The sequence below is a fragment of the Ornithorhynchus anatinus genome, chromosome 1 (genome assembly GCF_004115215.2).
Source record: "Ornithorhynchus anatinus isolate Pmale09 chromosome 1, mOrnAna1.pri.v4, whole genome shotgun sequence".
NCBI classification, from domain to species: domain Eukaryota; kingdom Metazoa; phylum Chordata; class Mammalia; order Monotremata; family Ornithorhynchidae; genus Ornithorhynchus; species Ornithorhynchus anatinus.
The window spans coordinates 168444081-168463336 of record NC_041728.1 but is presented as its reverse complement, the minus strand read 5'-3'; the positions used below and the strand labels follow the sequence as shown (position 1 = coordinate 168463336).

The 19256-nt window shown below is 49.5% G+C and overlaps 1 protein-coding gene across 2 annotated transcripts in view; it reads left to right on the top strand.

Annotated features, from left to right (window-relative positions):
- STAG1 (stromal antigen 1) overlaps positions 1-19256 on the top strand; it is a 341746-nt gene that overhangs the window by 109497 nt on the left and 212993 nt on the right. For both annotated transcript variants that reach the window (XM_029059010.2, XM_029059017.2), the window contains exon 2: positions 9639-9769. In XM_029059010.2, coding sequence (XP_028914843.1) covers positions 9741-9769 — 29 coding nt within the window. In that variant the 5' untranslated portion in view covers positions 9639-9740. The remainder of the gene's footprint in view (positions 1-9638; positions 9770-19256) is intronic.

Sequence of the window (19256 nt, the reverse complement as noted above, 5' to 3'; positions counted from 1 at the left end):
GACGTGGGCGAGAGGTCAGCGGCGAGATAGAAGAGGTCGAGGTACAGTGAGAAGCAGAGAAGCAGGGTGGTTCAGTGGAAAGAGCACGGGCTTGGGAGTCAGAGGTCATGAGTTCGAATCCCGGCTCTGCCACTTGTCAGCTGGGTGACCGTGGGCAAGTCACTTCACTTCTCTGTGCCTCAGTTACCTCATCTGTAAAATGGGGATGAACTGTGAGCCTCACGTGGGACAACCTGATCACCCTGTATCTACCCCAGCGCTTAGAACAGTGCTCTGCACGTAGTAAGCGCCTAACCAATACCAACATTATTATTATTATGAGTAGGTTGGCACTAGAGGAGCAAGTTTGCGGCTGGGATGCAGTAGGAAAGTAGGGAGGTGAGGTAGGAGGGGATGAGGGGTGGATTGGCAACCATTGGAGGTTCCCCACCGAGTAGCGGGGAAACACGGAGTGAACGTTGTCGTAGAAGAAATACATCGAGGCGGCAGAGTGAAATGTGGACTGGAGTGGGGAGAGACGGGAGGCTGGGACGTCAGCGAGGAGGCTGATACAGTAATCAAGGTGGGGTGGGATAATGCTGGGAAGAATGTAGCGGTTTTGCTTGGAGAAGAAAGGGCAGATTTTAGTGAGGTTGTAAAGGCTGAACTAAAAGGATTTAGCGATGGGTTGAATATGCGGATCGAACGAGAGAGACAAGGTTACGGACTTGTGAGTTGGTGCCGCCTACAGTGATGGGAAAGTCCGGGGAAGACAGGGTTTCCGTGGGAAAAGAAGGAGTTCTGGTTCGCAGACGTTAAGTCCGAAGCCTCCCGGTCGAGATGGCCTGAAGGGAGGAAGAAATGTGAGACTGCCGTGAGGGAGAGAGATCGGGCTGGAGGTGTCGATTTGGGAATCATTCACATAGAGGTGGTTGTCGAAGCCGTGGGAGCAAATGAGTTCTCCAGGGGAGTGGGTGTAGATGGAAAAGGGAAGGGGCCCAGAACCGAACCTTGACGGACACCCACCAGGTAGAGGGTGGGAGGCAGAGGAGGAGCCTGCGAAAGAGAACGAGCGGCCAGAGAGGTGGGAGGAGAACCAAGAGAGGACAGCGTCAGTGAAGCCAGGGTTGCATAACGTTTCCGGGAGAAGGGGGTGGTCCACCGTGTCGAAGGCAGCTGAGAGGCCGGGTGGGATTAGGGTGGAGTAGAGGCCATTGGATTTGGCAAGGAGGAGATCACTGGTGATCTTTGAGAGGGCGGTTTCTGAAGAGCGAAGGAGACGGAAGCCAGATTGGAGCGGGCCGAGGAGAGAATTGGAGGAGAGGAATTTGAGGCAGCGGTTGTAGCCGACTCGCTCGGGGAGTTGGGAGAGGAACGGAAGGGGGGAAATGGGGCGATAACCGGAGGGAGCCGCGGGGTCAAGGGAGGGTTTTTTAAGGATAGGGGCGAAATGGGCATGTTCGAAAGCAGCGGGGAAGAAGCCATTGGAGAGCGAACAGTTGAAGATCGCGATCAGGGAGGGAAGAAATACTTACGTACATAACTAATGTCCTCTACGCCTTCCTTCTATCAGTTTGCCTTCCCCACTGGAGGTCAGGGAACAGATCTTCAAATTTGAGTGCCCTCTCCCAAGTGCTTAGGACAGTACTCTGCACACAGTAGGCGTTCAGCAAAGAGAGACTGATTTATCGCTCGAAAGAGCTCTGGCTTTTCCCCTCGGCTCTGGAGCCGCAGACTCAGCTATGTGCTTTCAGGTCCGGCTTCCCGGGGTTTTCATTCACAAGGAAAGGAGAGTGATTTCCTTGGCTTTATTCGCCCTCCTTTCCGCGTCGTCCAGACACTTGGGTCTCGGAAGCCCATGGAGTATGGGCAGGGAACGTGGCTGCTCTTTCTGTTGGACTGTTCTCTCCCAGGCGCTTAGTACAGTGCACTGCAAGAGTAAATAATAATAATTGTTTACTATGTGCCGAGCACTGAACCAAGCGGTGGAGTAGATTACATAGGTGGTGTCAGGTTCTTCTGTCTGAGGCTCACGGCATAAGTAGGAGGGAGAGGCAAGGTTGGATTTTAGAGAAGCACCGTGACCCGGGGGGTAGAACCCAGGCCCCGGGGGTCAGAAGGACCTGGGTTCTAATCCCGGCTCCGCAACTCGTCCGCTGTGTGACCTTGGGAAAGTCACCTAAGTTCTGTGCCTCAGTTACCTCATCTATGAAATGGGGATTAAGACGGTGAGCCCCATGTGGGACGTGGACTTTGTCCGACCCAATTAGCTCGCAATCTACCCGAACACTTCGTATATAAGCACTTAGTAAGTGCTTAACTAATACCATAAAAACAGCATTGCAGTTTATAGTAAGTAAAGGAATTTTATGTTTCCCTGAGGTTCTAAGTTGAATTTTAATTTATGTGTAAAATCTCTGGGGAAAAGTCTACCCCATGATACAACCATTAATGAAAACCTAATCTTCAAGCGACGTAGCCGGATTGTGTCCTTATATATTGTAGTCACTTGCATAATTGAAGCCAATGTGTAATTTCCCATCCCCCTCACATTTTTGAGAAGGAAATAAAGACTATTTTCGAATGGAGTGAGAGGGGTGCTCACCAAGACTGTAGATAGAGGCTTCCACCATATGAACTTTGGCGTGGTAGGAGAAGGGAGTGGAGGTTAATTCATTAAGTACTTATTTTATGCGACACTCGGGGAGAATGCAGTAGAAATAAGGGACACAATCTCAATTGCCCTCTCTCTTTGCTCCTACTTTCCCCTTCTTGCCATTTTTCCTCAGTTCTTAGAGCAGGATTTAATTCCTTGTGTAATAGCCCCTCCCCTGTTTGCGGGTTGAATAAATTACAGAAAGAGTGGGGGCAGTTATGTCAGTAAATATTGGCATATTTCTCTCTCTTCATCCTGCTACATTTGTATTTTATCCTTGCTTGTCCTTTATGCTTCTTTCGGTTCCCAGTATTTGTGAATAATCACAATTTTTGCTGTCCACAAAGAGGGTTGTAAAGTGCAAGGTATCTATTGTGTATGCTGCTTCCCTGTGACACTCCCAAGTGTTTAGTACAGTGCTTTGCACTCGGCAGTTGCTCCAGAAATAACATTAATGACGATGAGGGTAGGCATGGGCCTGTGCTCAATTTGGACTTTCCTCCTAAACTTTGAATTACTGTGAGAGTAGAGCTGGGTGGTTTTTTTTCATTTAACCCGTGTAAACTCCCATTTTCTAATTACGCTGACATTTTTATCATTAAATTACTGCCCTAATTAGCACACATGGGTCTAAAATAATTGCCCACCAATTTTCCGATTGAGTTAAGTATTTCATCATTTGTATTTTAAAGTTACAGTTTCATCATCACCGTCGACTCCATCTCTTTGGCAGCTTTACCGAGGACGATGTACTTGAAAGAGTGCCCTGGAATTAATAGACATAATCTCTGTCCTCAAGGAATTTCCTTTCTAGCTGGGAGACAGACACTCAGCTCTTGCCTCTAGCCCAGTGCTTAGTAGGATGCTTGGCACATAGTAAGCGCTTAACAAATCCCATTATTAATGTAATGTAATGTTGGTATTTGTTGGTAATGTTGGTATTTGCAGAGCACTGTTCTAAGCGCTGGGGAGGTTGTCCCACGTGGGGCTCACAGTTAATTCCCATTTTACAGATGAGGTAGCTGAGGCACAGAGAAGTTAAGTGACTTGCCCACAGGCACACAGCTGACAAGCGGCAGAGCCGGGAGTCGAACTCATGACCTCTGACTCCGAAGCCCAGGCTCTTTTCCACTGAGCCATGCTTATTATCCTCATCATCGTTATTATGTCTTGTCTTTGTCCGTCCGTCTCCCCCGATTAGACCGTGAGCCCGTCACTGGGCAGGGACTGTCTCTGTCTGTTGCCGAATTGTACATTCCAGGCGCTTAGTACAGTGCACTGCGCATAGTAAGCGCTCAGTAAATACGATTGAATGAATTATTATTAATATAGGTTACAGGTAGGAGGAAGTGATAGAGTAGATAAAATGTACATCCATGCTTGCTCCAGGGAGGTGGAAGTATTCCAGGGTGGTATGGAAGATCTGAAGCGGCAGTGGTAACTTGTTTGGGAGACACCCCAAATTCCCCAAAGTTCAAAGATTTGGGGGACCCTTGTGACCTGATCTGAGTCAAGCTAAAGTAATGTTTTCCTCCTCCCTACTCAGCATGGCTTAGTGGAAAGAGCACGGGCTTGGGAGTCAGAGGTCGTAGGTGCTAATACCGACTCCGCCACTTGTCTGCTGTGTGACCTTGGGTTAGTCACTTAACTTCTCTGTGCCTCAGTTCCCTCATCTGTAAAAATGGGGATTAAAAAATGTGAGCCCCACGTGGGTCAATCCGATTACCCTCTATCTCCCCCAACCCTTAGAACAGTGCTCTGCACTTAGTAAGCGCTTAACAAATACCATAATTATTACTCCCACCACAGTCCTAGGTCCCCCTTTTCCATCCCCTCTCGAATCCCGGCCCTGTCGCTTGTCAGCTGTGTGACTGTGGGCAAGTCACTTCACTTCTCTGTGCCTCAGTGACCTCATCTGTAAAACGGGGATGAAGATTGTGAGCCTCACGTGGGACAACCTGATTACCCTGTATCTACCCCAGCGCTTAGAACGGTGCTCTGCACGTAGTAAGCGCTTAACAAATACCATAAGTATTACTCCCACCACTGTCCTAGGTCCCCCTTTTCCATCCCCTCTCTTTTACCTTAACCCGAAACCCCAGGAAAATAATAAAAATAATTATGGCATTTGTTAAGTCCTTACTCTGTGCAAACCACTGTTCTAAGCGCTGGGGAGGATACGAGGTGATCAGGTTGTCCCACGTGGGGCCAAACTACAGGGCAGATATTAAGTTGCCTCTGGAAGGATGGGTGGCTTTTTGACTGACATCTTTCCCCACGCTCCTCCCACTAGACCGTAAGCACGTTGTGGCAGGGGAGCGAATGTGTCTGTTTATTGCTGTATTAATAACAACAATAATGATAATGATGATGTTTGCTAAGCGCTTACTACGTGCCAAGCACAGTTCTAAGCGCCGGGGCAGACACAAGGTCATCAGGTTGTACCACGTGAAGCTCACGGTCTTCATCCCCGTTTTACAGATGAGGGAACTGAGGCCCAGAGAAATGAAGTGACTTGCCCTAAGTCACACAGCTGACGAGTGGCGGAGCCAGGATTAGAACCCACGACTTCTGACTCCCAAGCCCGGGGTCTTTCCACTGAGCCACACCGCTTCTTGTAGTGTAGTCTCGCAAGCGCTACTGTATTGTACTCTTCTAAGCACTTAGTACAGTGCTCTGTACCCAGTAAGCGCTCACTAAATACGATTGAATGAATGCAGTGCTCTGCACACAGTAAGTGCTTAATAAATTGGAAAGTGCATGGCCCTGGGATATCTCCAATTCTATTTATCTATTTGGATGGTATTGATGCCTGTCTACTTGTTTTGTTTGGTTGTATGTCTCCCCGCTTCTAGACCGTGAGCCCGTTGTTGGTTAGAGATGGTCACTCTTTCTCTGTTGCCAAATTGTACTTTCCAAGCGCCCGGTCCAGTGCTCTGCCCACAGTAAGCGCTCAATAAATACAATCGAATGAATGAATACGACGGAAGGAATGAATACCTGACTAGCCGAGCTCAATTCCCGGGGGTGCCGAGCCACCGGTTCTTGCAGCGGTTTGGATTTTGTTCGTCTAGGAGTGGAAGGTTGGGGCGGGCGATTGATTCCCGGCGGCTCGACAAGCCAAAACGGACATCCGGAATAGACGTGGGCTGTCACGGGAGGATATTGGGACGGCCGTTGCTCCATTTGATCTTGGGAATGCTCTGTAAATGCTTCGATTATTATAAAGCGCGCGAGCGGAGACGGCAAAAAGGCACGCCTGCTAACTTTGTCCAGTAAAAGTTCTGGTGGTTAATGCTGCCTCTAGTGGGGGAACAAAACCTAACGTTACTGGAAAGTTTCAAAACATCCCATTTTGGAGGATTTTTACTAAAAAGCGGGCTCGAGTGGTCCCTTCTTTAGACGTTTTAAGCCGGTTAGGACCGCGGTAGGTTAATCTCCGAAAACCAGTTTGGATGGTATCGATGCCCGTCTACTTGCTTCGTTGTCTGTCTCCCCCTTCTAGACTGGGAGCCCGTTGTTAAGTAGGGATGGTCTCTATCTGTTGCCGAATTCTACACTCCGAGCGCTCAGTACAGTGAGAGAATGTGAGCCGTGCGTGAGACGGACTGTGTCCAATCTGAAAACCACCTATCTACCCCACCCTTTAGCACCTAGTAAATTCTTAGAAAATGTTACAACTGTATGAGGAATATTGGGAAGCGGTGTGACTCAGTGGAAAGAGCACAGGCTTGGGAGTCAAAGGTCATGGGTTCTAATCCCGGCTCCGCCGCTTGTCAGCTGTGTGGCTTTGGGCAAGTCACTTCACTTCTCGGTGCCTCAGTTACCGCCTCTGCAAATGGGGGCGAAGACTGTGAGCCCCACGGGGGACAACCTGATTACCTTGTAACCCCCCCCCCCCAGCACTTAGAACAGTGCTCGGCACATAGTAAGCGCTTAACAAATGCCGTCGTTCTTATTATTATGTCTCATTATGCCATATGAATAAGCACAGTGAAGAATTTCATCGGAGGAGGGCTAAACTGAACTTGTCCCACAGACGTTTGATTGATGGTACCCGCTCAACAAGGCGCTTAATTGATCACTTACCATGTGGAGAGGCCAATTCCCAAAGAGGAAGAGGCACAGCACAAACACCGGGTGATGAGCCAAGAAGCCGAGGAGCTGCGAGAGAGGGCGGCCGCAGAGCCGGAGAATAAAAATAATAATAATATATAATGATGCTATTTGTTAAGCGCTTACTACGTGCGAAGCACTGTTCTAAGCGCTGGGGGGGATACAAAGTCATCAGGTTGTCCCATGTGGGGCTCACGGTCTTAATCCCCATTTTACAGTTGAGGGAACTGAGGCACAGAGAAGTGAAGTAACTCGCCCAGAGTCACACAGCCGATAAGCGGCGGAGCCGGGATTTGAATCCATGATCTCTGACTCCCGAGCCCGGGCTCTTTCCACTGAGCCACGCCGCTTCTCAGCGCAGCAGCGTGAGAAGCAGCGCAGAATGTGACGGCCACAGTCAGAAACACGGACTCCCTTTTAAAGAGTCCCAGCTTTGGGCAGGCGGGAAGTGAAGAGAAAAGGCTTCCGGGAAACTTTGTCATTTCCAGGTCCTGTTTAGTAGCAGGAATTCCCTTTTGCCTTCAGGGAAATGGAGTTCATTCATTCCTTCAATGGTATTTATTGAGCGCTTACTATGTGCAGAGCACTGTACTAAGCGCTTGGAATGAACAAGTCGGCAACAGATAGAGACGGTCCCTGCCGTTTGACGGGCTTACGGTCCAATCGGGGGAGACGGACGGACGAGAACGATGGCGATAAATAGAGTCAAGGGAGTCGCAGAAAGCTCTGCCATTTCCGCTTCCTCTTTAGAGAAGCAGGATGGCGTAGTGGCTAGAACAAGGGCCTCGGAGTCGGAAGGTCATGGGTTCTAATCCCGGCTCCGCCACTTGTCTGCTCTGTGACCTTGGGCAAGTCATTTCACTTCTCTGGGCCTCGGTGACCTCATCTGGAAAATGGGGAGCGAGACCGTGAGCCCCACGGGTGACAGGGACTGGGTTCAACCCGATTTGCTGGTATTCACTGTAGGCACTATACTAAGCGCTGGGGTGGAGACAAGCAAATCGGGTTGGACCCAGTCCCTGTCCCACGTGGGGCTCACAGTCCTAATCCCTATTTTCCAGATGAGGTCACTGAGCCCCAGAGAAGTGAAATGACTTGTCCAAGGCCACAGAGCAGACAAGTGGCGAAGCTGAGATTAGATCCAAGGTCCTTCTGATTTCCGGGCCCATGTTCTACCCACTACACCGTTAATTATAATGATAATGTTGGTGTTTGTTAAGCGCTTACTATGTGCAGAGCACTGTTCTAAGCGCTGGGGTAGATACAGGGTCATCAGGTTGTCCAACGTGAGGCTCACAGTCTTAATCCCCATTTTACAGAGGAGGGAACTGAGGCACAGAGAAGTTGGGTAGATACAGGGTCATCAGGTTGTCCAACGTGAGGCTCACAGTCTTCATCCCCATTTTACAGAGGAGGGAACTGAGACACAGAGAAGTTAAGCGGCTTGCCCAGAGTCACACAACTGCCAAGTGGCAGATCCGGGCCTCGAACCCATGACCTCTGACTCCCAAGCCCGGCCTCTTTCCACTGAGCCACGCTGCTTCTCACGGCTAACGTCTGTCTCCCTTTCGAGACGTTTGTAAACTCGTTGCGGGCGGGGAATGCGTTCGTATATTATTATACTGTACTCTCCCCAGCGCTTAATACAGTGCTCTGCACACAGTAAGGCCTCAATAAACATGCTTGACCGACTGAGAGATATGAAACACGACCCATAATTCAGGTCCCCCAGATTCTCAATTTATTTCCCATTCCTTTGGGTTTTGGTCTTAGTGGTGGATCTGTCTTGATTTTTTTTTTTTACCGTAATATACCCCACTGTTTTTCAAGGTAAAAATATACCTTGTAAGGGGCAAATACTGACAAGATTGCCGAATGAAATTCAGAAGGAGCATGATGTAGTGGATTGAGCTCGGGACTGGGAGTCGAAAGGTCATGGGTTCTAATCCCGACTCCACTACTTGTCTGCTGTGTGACCTTGGGTAAGTCACGTCACTTCTCCGCGCCTCAGTTTCCTTCATCTGTAAAATGGGGATGGAGACTGTGAGCCCCGCGTGGGACAGGGACTGTGTCCAACCGGATTTGCTCCTATCCACCCCAGCGCTTTTTACAGTGCCTGGCACATAGTAAGCGTTCAACAAATACCATAACTGTTATTATTACTGAGCACTTACTGTAGGCCGTGCCTTGGGCCGAACAGTTTAGGAAAGTAGAGTTAATAAAAATCATCATCTGCCCTCAGCGAGTTTACAATCTAAATGGGGAGCGAGGCAGACCCAAATTATATGCCTACAGTGACAGCACGGTTAAAGATATAAGTATAGTGGGTTTTAATAAAGTCTGAAATAATGAAATAAATAACGATGCGAATTATCTGTAGTACAGTGCTTTGCACACAGTAAGCGCTCAATAAATACAGTTGAATGAAAGAATGGATGAATCTGTCCGAATATATATTAAAAAGAAGCTGCTGGGATGACCCAGAGGTGGTGGAAATAATAATGATGGTATTTATTAAGTGCTTAGTAAAAAGCGTTGTATTAAGCACTGGGATAGGTACAAGATAACCAGGTCAGACAGAGACTCTGTCCCACATGGGGCTCCCAGTCTAAGTAGGGGGAAGAACAGGTATCGAATCCCCATTTAACATTTCAGGAAACTGAGGCCCAGAGAAGCTAAGTGACTTCCCCAAGGCCACACAGCAGGCAGTCGGCAAAACGTGGATTGGCACCCAGGTCCTCCGACTCCGGGCCCGTGCCGTCTCCGTTAGGCCACGGTGAATCGCGGCGCTTTCTTCGGGTGCGTGAATCAGTCGAACTGTAGCGTGCGTATTTTAGTATAAGAACTCTTTTCGTGCATTAATGTTCTTTTTCCATTTTTTCCACAGGTTTATCTTTACTATTATTTTCATGAGACGTTTGGGGGAAGATATCTTGGAGTAACGCTAGAAGAAGCTATATTGTTCCCATTTTAAGAGACAGCTCCAACAATGATTACTTCAGAGCTACCGGTGTTACAGTGAGTACCTTAGATGTTTTATTTAAATATTTTGAAACGTGGTGATTCTTCTTCCTGACATCGCAATTTATGTTTCCTTTTCCGGGACCCGAGTTGTTACTGAATGTACCAGAAAGATTCTGTACCTCAATATCTTCTAAATATTTTTGTTTATGCCCCGACTCAACCGAATGTTAGTAGGCTGTAACGTGGCTCAGTGGAAAGAGCCTGGGCTTGGTAGTCAGAGGTCATGGGTTCGAATCCAAGCTCTTCCATTTAGCTGCGGGACTGTGGGCAAGTCACTTCGCTTCTCTGTGCCTCAGTTCCCTCATCTGTGAAATGGGGATTAAGACTGTGAGTCTCACGTGGGACAACCTGATCGCGCTGTATACCCCAGCGCTTAGAACAGTGCTCTGCACATAGTAAGTGCTTAACAAATACCGGCGTTATTATTATTATTATTATTATCCTCAGTTCATTAAGTTATAAACGTACTGAAAAGATACCTAAGTCACGAGAAGCAGCGTGGTCCAGTTCATTCATTCATTCAATAGTATTTATTGAGCGCTTACTATGTGCAGAGCACTGTACTAAGCGCTTGGATTGTACAAATGGGTAACAGATAGAGACAGTCCCTGTCCTTCGATGGGCTTACGGTCTAATCGGGGGAGACGGACAGACAAGACAGACAAGAACAATAGCAATAAATAGAATCAGTTGAAAGAGCACAGGCCGGAGAGTCGGAAGGACCTGGGTTCTAATCCCAGTTCTGCCATTTGCTTGTTTTGTGACCTGGGGCAAGTCACTTAACTTCTGTGCCTCAGTTTCCTCAACTGTTAAATGGGGCTTCAGTACCTGTTCTCTCACTCAGACTGTTAGCCCAGTGCGGGACAGGGACTGTGGCCGACCTAATTAATTTGTACCTCCCCCAGCGCTCAGAGTAGTGGCTGACACATAATTAGTGCTTATCAGATACCATCCAAAAAAAATCCAATCAATCCGTAGTATTTATTGAGTGCTTACTATGTGCAGAGCACTGTACCAGGTGGTAAGGAGAGTACAATTCAAGAGAATTAGCAGACGACTTCCCCGCCCGTAGCGAGCTCACAGTTTAGAAGGAGAGACAGACGTTAAATAAATAATTTATAGCGAACAATGTAAATTTGTATATATAAGTGCTGCCGGGGTTGGGGATGAGGCAAATATCAAGTGTCCAAGGGTCGCAGATCAAAGTGCATAGATGACGTAGAAGGGAGTGCGAGTCGGGGCGTAGTCGGGGAGGACCTCTTGGAGGAGGTGTGATCTCAGTAATGCTCTGAAGGTGGAGAGGGTGGTGGTCTGGCGTATTCAGTCCTCTTTACTGAGCGCATACTGTGTGCAGAGCACTGTACTAAACGCTTGGAATGTACAATTCGGCGACATATAGAGCCAATCCCTGCGCAACAACGAGCTCACAGTCTAAACGACTAAACGTACGTGAAGGGGGAGGGAGTTCCAGGCCGGGGCAGGACGTGGGAAAGGGGTCAGTGGCCAGATAGACGATAGAGGAGCATCACGGCCTAGTGGCAAGAGCCCGGGCTTGGGAGCCAGAGGTTGTGGGTTCTAATCCTAGCCCCATCACTTGTCTCCTGTGTGACCTTGGGCAAGTCACTTACATTCTCCGTGCCTCAGTTACTTCATCTGTAGGAATGGAGATCGAGACTGTGAGCCCCATGTGGAACCACCTGATTACCTTGCATCTGCTCCAGTGCTTAGAACAGTGCTTGGCACATAGTAAGCGCTCAACCACTACCCTAATCATTATTATCATTATTATAGACAAGGTGGGGGCCCATTGAGGAAGGTAGTGCTGGAGGTGTGCAGGCTGGGCTGAAGTAGGAGATCAGTGAGGTAAGAAGGGGAGAGCTGACCGAGTGCTTAAAAGCCAAGGGGAAGAAGTTACCGTTTGATGCCGAGGTGGATGGGCAACCGCCGGGGTCTCGAGGAGTGGGGAGACACGAGCTGAACGTTTCTGTTGATAAACGATCGGTCAGCAGGGCCAAGTACGGATTGGAGTGGGGAGAGGCAGGAGGCCGGAAGGTCAGGGAGGAGGCAGATGCGGAAGGCGAGGCGGGATAGGAGAAGTGCTTGGATGAACGAGGTAGCCGTTTGGATGGAGAGGGAAGGGCGGATTTTAGCCATGTCGTGAAGGTGGAACCGACAGGATTTGGTGACGGATCGAAAATCTGGGTGGGATGATAAGCTTACCTCCTTTAAAGCTCACCTCCTCCAAGAGGCCTTCCCAGACTGAGCTCCCCTTTTCCCTCTGCTCCCTCTACCCCCTTCACCTCTCCGCAGGTAAACCCTCTTTTGCCCCCTTTCCCTCTGCTCCTCCCCTCTCCCTTCCCATCCCCTCAGCACTGTGCTCGCCTGCTCAATTGTATATATTTTTATTACCCTATTTATTTTGTCAATGAGATGTACATCACCTTGATTCTATTTCTCTGCTGTCGTTTTAATGAGATGTTCATCCCCTCGATTCTGTTTATTGCTGTTGTTCTCGTCTGTCCGTCTCTCCCGATTGGACCGTAAGCCCGTCGAAGGGCAGAGACTGGCTCTATCTGTTACCTACTTGTACATTCCAAGCGCTTAGTACAGTGCTCTGAACATGGTAAGCTCTCAATAAATACTAAATACTATTGAAGTAGAGGATAATGCCAAGGTTAGGGACTTGTGAGGTAGGGTGGATAATTGTACTCTTCCAAATGCTAGTGCGCACAGTAAGCTCTCAGTAAGTACGATCGAATGAATGAATGAATGGTGTTGTCTACAGTGACGCAGACAACTACCTCTTATAGGTAAAAAGAAAGGGCTTAAGAGATTCCGTAATCATCATCAGAAAGTGGAAACAGTACCGATCTCCGATGTCCATTTATTCATCAGGTCTCTCGGCACCCTCCAAAACATTAGGTGACAATAGCAAACTCAATTTGCCAAACTAACTGCGCACGTCTTAAAAGATATGCTGGCGATCTGGGTTTCGGGAAGATCTGTTGTACGCGCACATTCGGGCTTATAGGATATTGCTTTTACGAAGAAGAGTGTGATGATTTCTTTCTCCTTCGATGGACTGTTAATGACCGTGATGACCCTTTCTTGGCTCCCGCGTTATGCTTGTTGCGATTATTGTCGAAGGTACCGATGAGCGATAGCTCATGAGAGTCAACCTTTTCCAAAATTTTTGTTGCGATTAAAACCAGTTTTCAAATGTCTTCCTTGAGTTCCTTGAGAATTGGTAAGGAGAGGAAAACTGAATTCACTCTGGGCGTGTGCTGCTGCTACTGAAGGAGATAACAAATGCCAAATACCTTGTGGTGGCCTATTTGTATTGTAAAATGCTTAGTGCAGAGCTCCACGTACGGTAAGCGCTCAGTGGATTCTCTCCGTCAGTCGGTGCTATTCGCTCGGTACCTACTGCTCGCGGGCCACTGGACTAAGCGCCTGATTGATTGGAAGCAGCACGGCGTAGTGGATGGAGCACGGCCCTGGGAGTCAGAAGGTCGTGGCGTCAAATCCCGACTCCGCCAGTTGTCTGCTGCGTGACCTTGGTCAAGTCACTTTCACTTCTGTGCCGCAGTTACCTCATCTGTAAAATGGGGATTGAGACTGTGAGCCCCTCGTGGGACAGTTACCCACTTTTAAAGTCTTCCCCCTTTCAGACTGTGAGCCCGTTGTTGGGCAGGGATTGTCTCTGTTGCCTAATTGTACATTCCAAGCGCTTAGTACAGTGTTCTGCACACAGAAAGCGCTCAATAAATACGATTGTATGAATGAATGAATGACAGGGACTTTGTCCAATCCACTTTGCTTGTATCCACCCCAGTGCTTAGTACAGTGTCTGGCACATAATAATAATAATAATAATAATGGTATCTGTTAAGCACTTAATATGTGCCAAGCACTGTTTGCTTAACAAATACCATAATTAACAAAATCCCGTAATTTTACAAAATGGGTGAAGATGTGATTTAAATGCACATCTTCTCCAAGAGGCCTTGCCTGACTAAGCCCTCGTTTCCCCTACTCCCTCTCCCCTCTACGTCACCCTTGCGCTTGGATTTTGTACCCTTTATTCCCCCCACTCTCAACCCCGTAGGATTATAACCATATCTGTAATTTTTTAATTTACAGTAATGTCTGTCTCCCCTTCCTCATCTAGACTCCAGCTCCTTGTAGGCGGGGAATATGTTTTCTACCCTCTACCCTCCCTATCCTGGGCTCTGTGCACAGTAAGTGCTCGATAAATATGACTGATTGATTGATATAAGCGCGATCCCTGTCCTCGAGGAGTGTACAGTCTAATCGGGAGACGAACCCAGAGTAATGTGCTCCGGGAGAAAAAAGGGAATGGTAAAATAGATAAATAAGTGAAAGGATGCGTGGAAAAGCTCTCGGGGGCTGAGGGAAGTGGCCTTCCTCACTCAGTGGGTCATAGCTGCTCCTCCTCTCCCTCTTTGTATAGCAGAATTGGCATCAGCTTAAAGATGGCATGGAAGACATCTACCCAGAACTTAGTTTAAGGCTTGGCATCGAGTGAGTGCTTCATTCATTCTTTCAGTCGTATTTACTGCGCGCTTACTGTGTGGGATAAATAAATGACAGATACGTACATAAATGCTGTGGGGCTGTGAGGGGAGATGAATGAAGGGAGCAGACCGGGGTGATGCAGAAGGGAATGGGAGACGGGGAAAGGACGGCTCAGTCAGGGAAAGCATCTTGGAGGAGATGGGCCTTCAGTAAGGCTTTGAAGTGGGGGGAGATTCATCGTCGAATTTGAGGAGGGAAGGCTTTCCGGGCCCGAGTCAGGACCTGGGCCGGGGCGGCGGCGAGACAGACGAGATGGAGGCACAGGGAGACGGTTGGCATCAGAGGAACAAAGTGTGTGGGCTGGGTGGTAGTGAGAGAGTAGCGATGTGAGGTAGGAGGGGGCAAGGTGATGGAGTGTTTTAAAGCCAGTGTGAGGGGTTTTTGTCTGTTGTGGAGGTGGGTGGGCAACCATTGGCATTTCCTGAGGAATGGGGAAACATTGTTCTGAATGTTTTTGTAGAAAATTGATCTGGGCAGTAGAGTGAAATATGGACCGGAGCGGGGAGAGACAGGAGGCTGGGAGGTCAGGAAGGAGGTCGATGCAGTAATAATAATAATGGTGGTATTTGTTAAGTGCTTACTATGTGCAAAGTACTGTTCTAAGCACTGGGGGAGATACAAGGTGATCAGGTTATCCCACGTGGGGCTCACAGTTTTAATCTCCATTTTACAGATGAGGTAACAGAGGCACAGAAAAGTTGTGACCTGCCCCAAGTCACACAGCTTGCAAGCGGCAGAGCCGGGCGGGATTAGAACCCATGATCTCTGACTCCCAAGCCCGGGCTCCTTCCACTGAGCCACGCCGATAGGATAAGCGATTGGATTGACATGGTAGTAGTATGGACGGAGAGAAAAGAGTGGATTTTAGCGATGCTGCGAAGGTGAAACCGACGGGATTCAGTGATGAATGTGTGGGTTGAATGAGGTAGAGGAGTCAGTGATAATGCCAAGGTGACAGGCTTGTGAGATAGGAAGGATGGTGTTGCTGCTGTCGACAGTGAAGGGGAAAGTCACAGGAAGGACAGGGCTTGGGTGGGATGATAAGGAGTTCTCTTTCGGTCATGCTAAGCGTGAGGTGACTGGAGGACATCTAAATAGAGATGTCTTGAAGGCAAGAGGAAATGCGAGACTGCAGAGAGGGAGAGAGATCAGGGCTGGAGATGGAGATTTGCATGTCATCAGGATAGAGATGGTAGTTGAAGTCATGGAAGCAAAGGAGGTCTCCGAGGGTGTTGGTCTAGTTGGAGAATAGAAGGAGGCCCAGAAGCGAACCTTGAGGGACCCCCTACAGATAGGGGGTGGGAGGCAGTGGAGGAGCCCGCAAAGGAGACCGAGGATGAGCGACCAGAGAGACGAGAGGAGAACCAGGAAGGGACGGTGTCAGCGAAGCCGAGGCCGGATAATTTTTTCGGAAGGGGGTGGTCGACGGTGTCGATGGCAGCTGAGACGTCGAGGAGGATTAGGATGGCGTAGAGGCCTTTGGATTTGGCAAGAAGGAGATCATTGGTGACCTTTGAGAGGGCGGTTTCTGTGCAGTGGAGGAGACGGAACCCAGATTGGAGGGGTCAAGGAGAGTATTGGAGGAGAGGAATTTGAGGCGGCTGGTATAGACAACTTGCCAAAGGAGTTTGGAGAAGACGGAGTGGGACGGTAACTGGAGGGAACTATGGGTTCCAGGGAGGTTTTTTTTAAGATGGGGAGCCTTGGGCATGTGTGAAAGCTATGGGGAAGAAGCTATTGGAGAGCGAACAGTGGAAGATGGCTGTTAGGGAAGGAAGAAAGGCGGGGGCAAATGTTTTGATAAGGTGCAAAGGAATGGGATCAGATGCACAGGTGGAGGGGTGGATTTTGAGAGATGGCAACAGATCTCTAGAGATACTGCTGGAAAAGATGGGAGAGTTAAAGAGGGGGTGAGGGGGAGGAGCAGGGGATATCTTAGGATATCTTATGCTGATAGTGGCAATTTTCTTAATAAATTGTGGGCAAGAGATGGGGGAAGCAGGGGGACAGAGCCTGAGGAGAGGAATTGTTCGGAACAGCCGACGAGGGCGATGGGCATGGGTGACCGTAAGGGTGGAGAAACAGTTTTGCCCAACAGAGGTAAAGCACACAAGGGTAAACTTGAAGTGGAAGAAATTGGCCTGATATTTAGATTTCTACCGGCAGCTTTCTGCGGCTCGAGCCCGGGGTGGAGGCGGGCTGTGCGGCTGATCCGGGGCTGTGGGTTAGCGCTACGAGATCGAAGGAGAGATAGGGGAGCGAGTGAGCTGAGTTCAGTAGAGAGGGTGGTGTTGACATCGTCGGTCTGATCATCAAGAGAAGATAGTTCGGGTGTGGAGGCTAAGTGGGGCAGGATGCATTGAGCAAATTGGATGGAATCAAAAAATCGGATGTCTCCGTGGGGGAACAGTACAGGTTTATGAGGAAGAGGTGTGTGGGAGAGAAGACAAGAAAGGAGGTTGTAGTTGGATAGCGGAATTTCAACGTTGGTGAGGGTAGAGATTGTGCAGTCGCTAGAGACGATGAGATAGAGTGTGTGTCCAAGTTGGTGAGTGGGCAAGGTGGGGTGGAACGAGAGGTCAGTGGAGTTGAGGAACGATGGAAAGCGGGCAGCAGATGGGTCATCAGGAACATCTGTGTGGATACTGAAGTCCCCAAGGATCACTGTAGGCAAAGAGAAAGAGAAGGAATGTGAAAAAGGAATCAATATGGTTAAAGAAGTTGGAGGAGGGACCTGGGGGGCGGTGGAGGACAGTTACTAAAGTAGAAGCGGATGATGTGGGCTTCGAAGGAAGGGAAAGAAAGAGATTTGGGAGGCGGGACGGTGGGAGAGCGGCACTGGGGCGCGAGAAGCAAGCCGACACCTCGTCCTTTCTCAGTGAGGCTGGTGGAGCGGGAGAGGATGAGGTCCCCTCTGGAGAACAGCAGCAGAGGAGACCGTGTCATCTGGGGAGAGCCGGGTTTCAGTGATGGCGAGGAGAAGGAGTGATTGAGTCAGGAACAGGACAAGGATGAAGGGAAGCTTCCCCACGATGGAGCGGGGGTCCCGCAGGTCGCACTTGGTTGAGACTGGGGGGGGGGATTCAGGGGGAGGGTTTGGATGGGAGTGAGTTGACGGGGGCCTGTGTGGAGGAATGGGGGGCGAGGGGTGGCAGTGGGACAGGAGGACGGGGATGGGACAGGGAGGAGGGGTGGGGCGGGGCAAAGGATAGAGAGAGGTTGAGTGGTGGAAGTGGGAGGGGAGGACTGGGATGGGCTGATTTGGGGAAGGCGGATCGAAGAGTTTTGGTGGGAGTGAAGTTTAAGCATTGTAGTTGAGGTAAAACATAGCAATAACTACTTAATAATAATGTTGGTATTGTTAAGCACTTACTATGTGCAAAGCACTGGGCGGATACAAGGTTGTCCCACGTGGGGCTCATGGTTTTAATCCCGATTTTACAGATGAGGTTACTGAGGCACAGAGAAGTAAAGTGACTTGCCCAAAGTCACACAGCTGGCAAGCGGCGGAGCCGGGATTAGAACCCATGACCTCTGACTCCCAAGCCCGGGCTCTTTCCACTGAGCCCGCTGATCCGGTGATACCCTGAGGACATTGGTTGAATTGTCCTCGGGGCCTTGCGAGCGAGAGACCGGTGTTTAGGAGAACCCGGAGAGGACGGTTGACTTGTCCTTGGGGCCTCGAGAGTGAGGAGGTCAGTGATTAGGAGTAGCCAGCCTAGATTGGTGTGAATGTAGGAGAGAGCAGGGGCTGAGCAGGTGTGAAGGCAGGCAGTCTTGGACAATTAAAAATGTATGGATCTGGGCCTTCGTCACCGGGGTTTAGGCAGTCACACACCGATCCGACTGCGGGGCTGGCCACGGGGAAGATGAAGAAAATGCCCGCTTCTCGGCCGCAGGAGATCGAGAACGAAATGTCGCGGAGTCCCGGCGGGCGGGCGGGCGTTAGGCGGTGCTTCCGTTGGCTGACGGCCTGTTCAGCCTCTCCCGGAAGGTCTCTGTCCCTCTTGTTGGTGGATGGTCCATTCCGGTTAGCGCCCTTTCGGCGGAGAGATGTCGGCATCCTCGGGCGGGTCTCTGTCCCGCGCGGTGGTCGATGGTCTGCGCCGGTTCGTGGCCCCCCCCCCCCCGCCCGCTTATCATCACTTAAAAGGTTCACTTGCCTTGCTTGTAGAACAAGAGCTGAAATTCACAGAAAAACAATAATAATAATGATGACGATAGTGGAATTTGTTAAGCTACCCAGGCATTGTGCAGTTCAGTCAGGCCGGACCCACTTCCCGTTCCACGTGAGGCTCACAGTCCAAGTAGGAAGGAGAACAGATAGTGACTGCCCATTTTGAAGATGAGGAAACTGAGGCACAGAGAAGCTTAAAATAATAATAATAATAATGTTGGTATTCGTTAAGCGCTTACTATGTGCAGAGCACTGTTGTAAGCGCTGGGGTAGATACAGGGTCATCAGGTCGTCCCACGGAATCCCGGCTCGGCCACTTGTCAGCTGTGTGACTTTGGGCAAGTCACTTAACTTCTCGGTGCCTCAGTTACCTCATCTGTAAAATGGGGATTAAGACTGTGAGCCCCACGTGGGACAACCTGATCCCCCTGTGGCTACCCCAGCGCTTAGAACAGTGCTCGGCACATAGTAAGCGCTTAACAAATACCAGCATTATTATTATTATTATTATTAATCCCCATTTTACAGATGAGGTCACTGAGGCCCCGAGAAGTGAGGTGACTTGCCCACAGTCACACAGCTGACAAGAGGCAGAGCCGGGATTCGAACCCATGGCCTCTGACTCCCAGGCCCGGGCTCTTTCCACTGAGCCACGCCGCCGTAACGATAACAATGGTACTTGGTGAGTGCTTACTATGTGCCGAG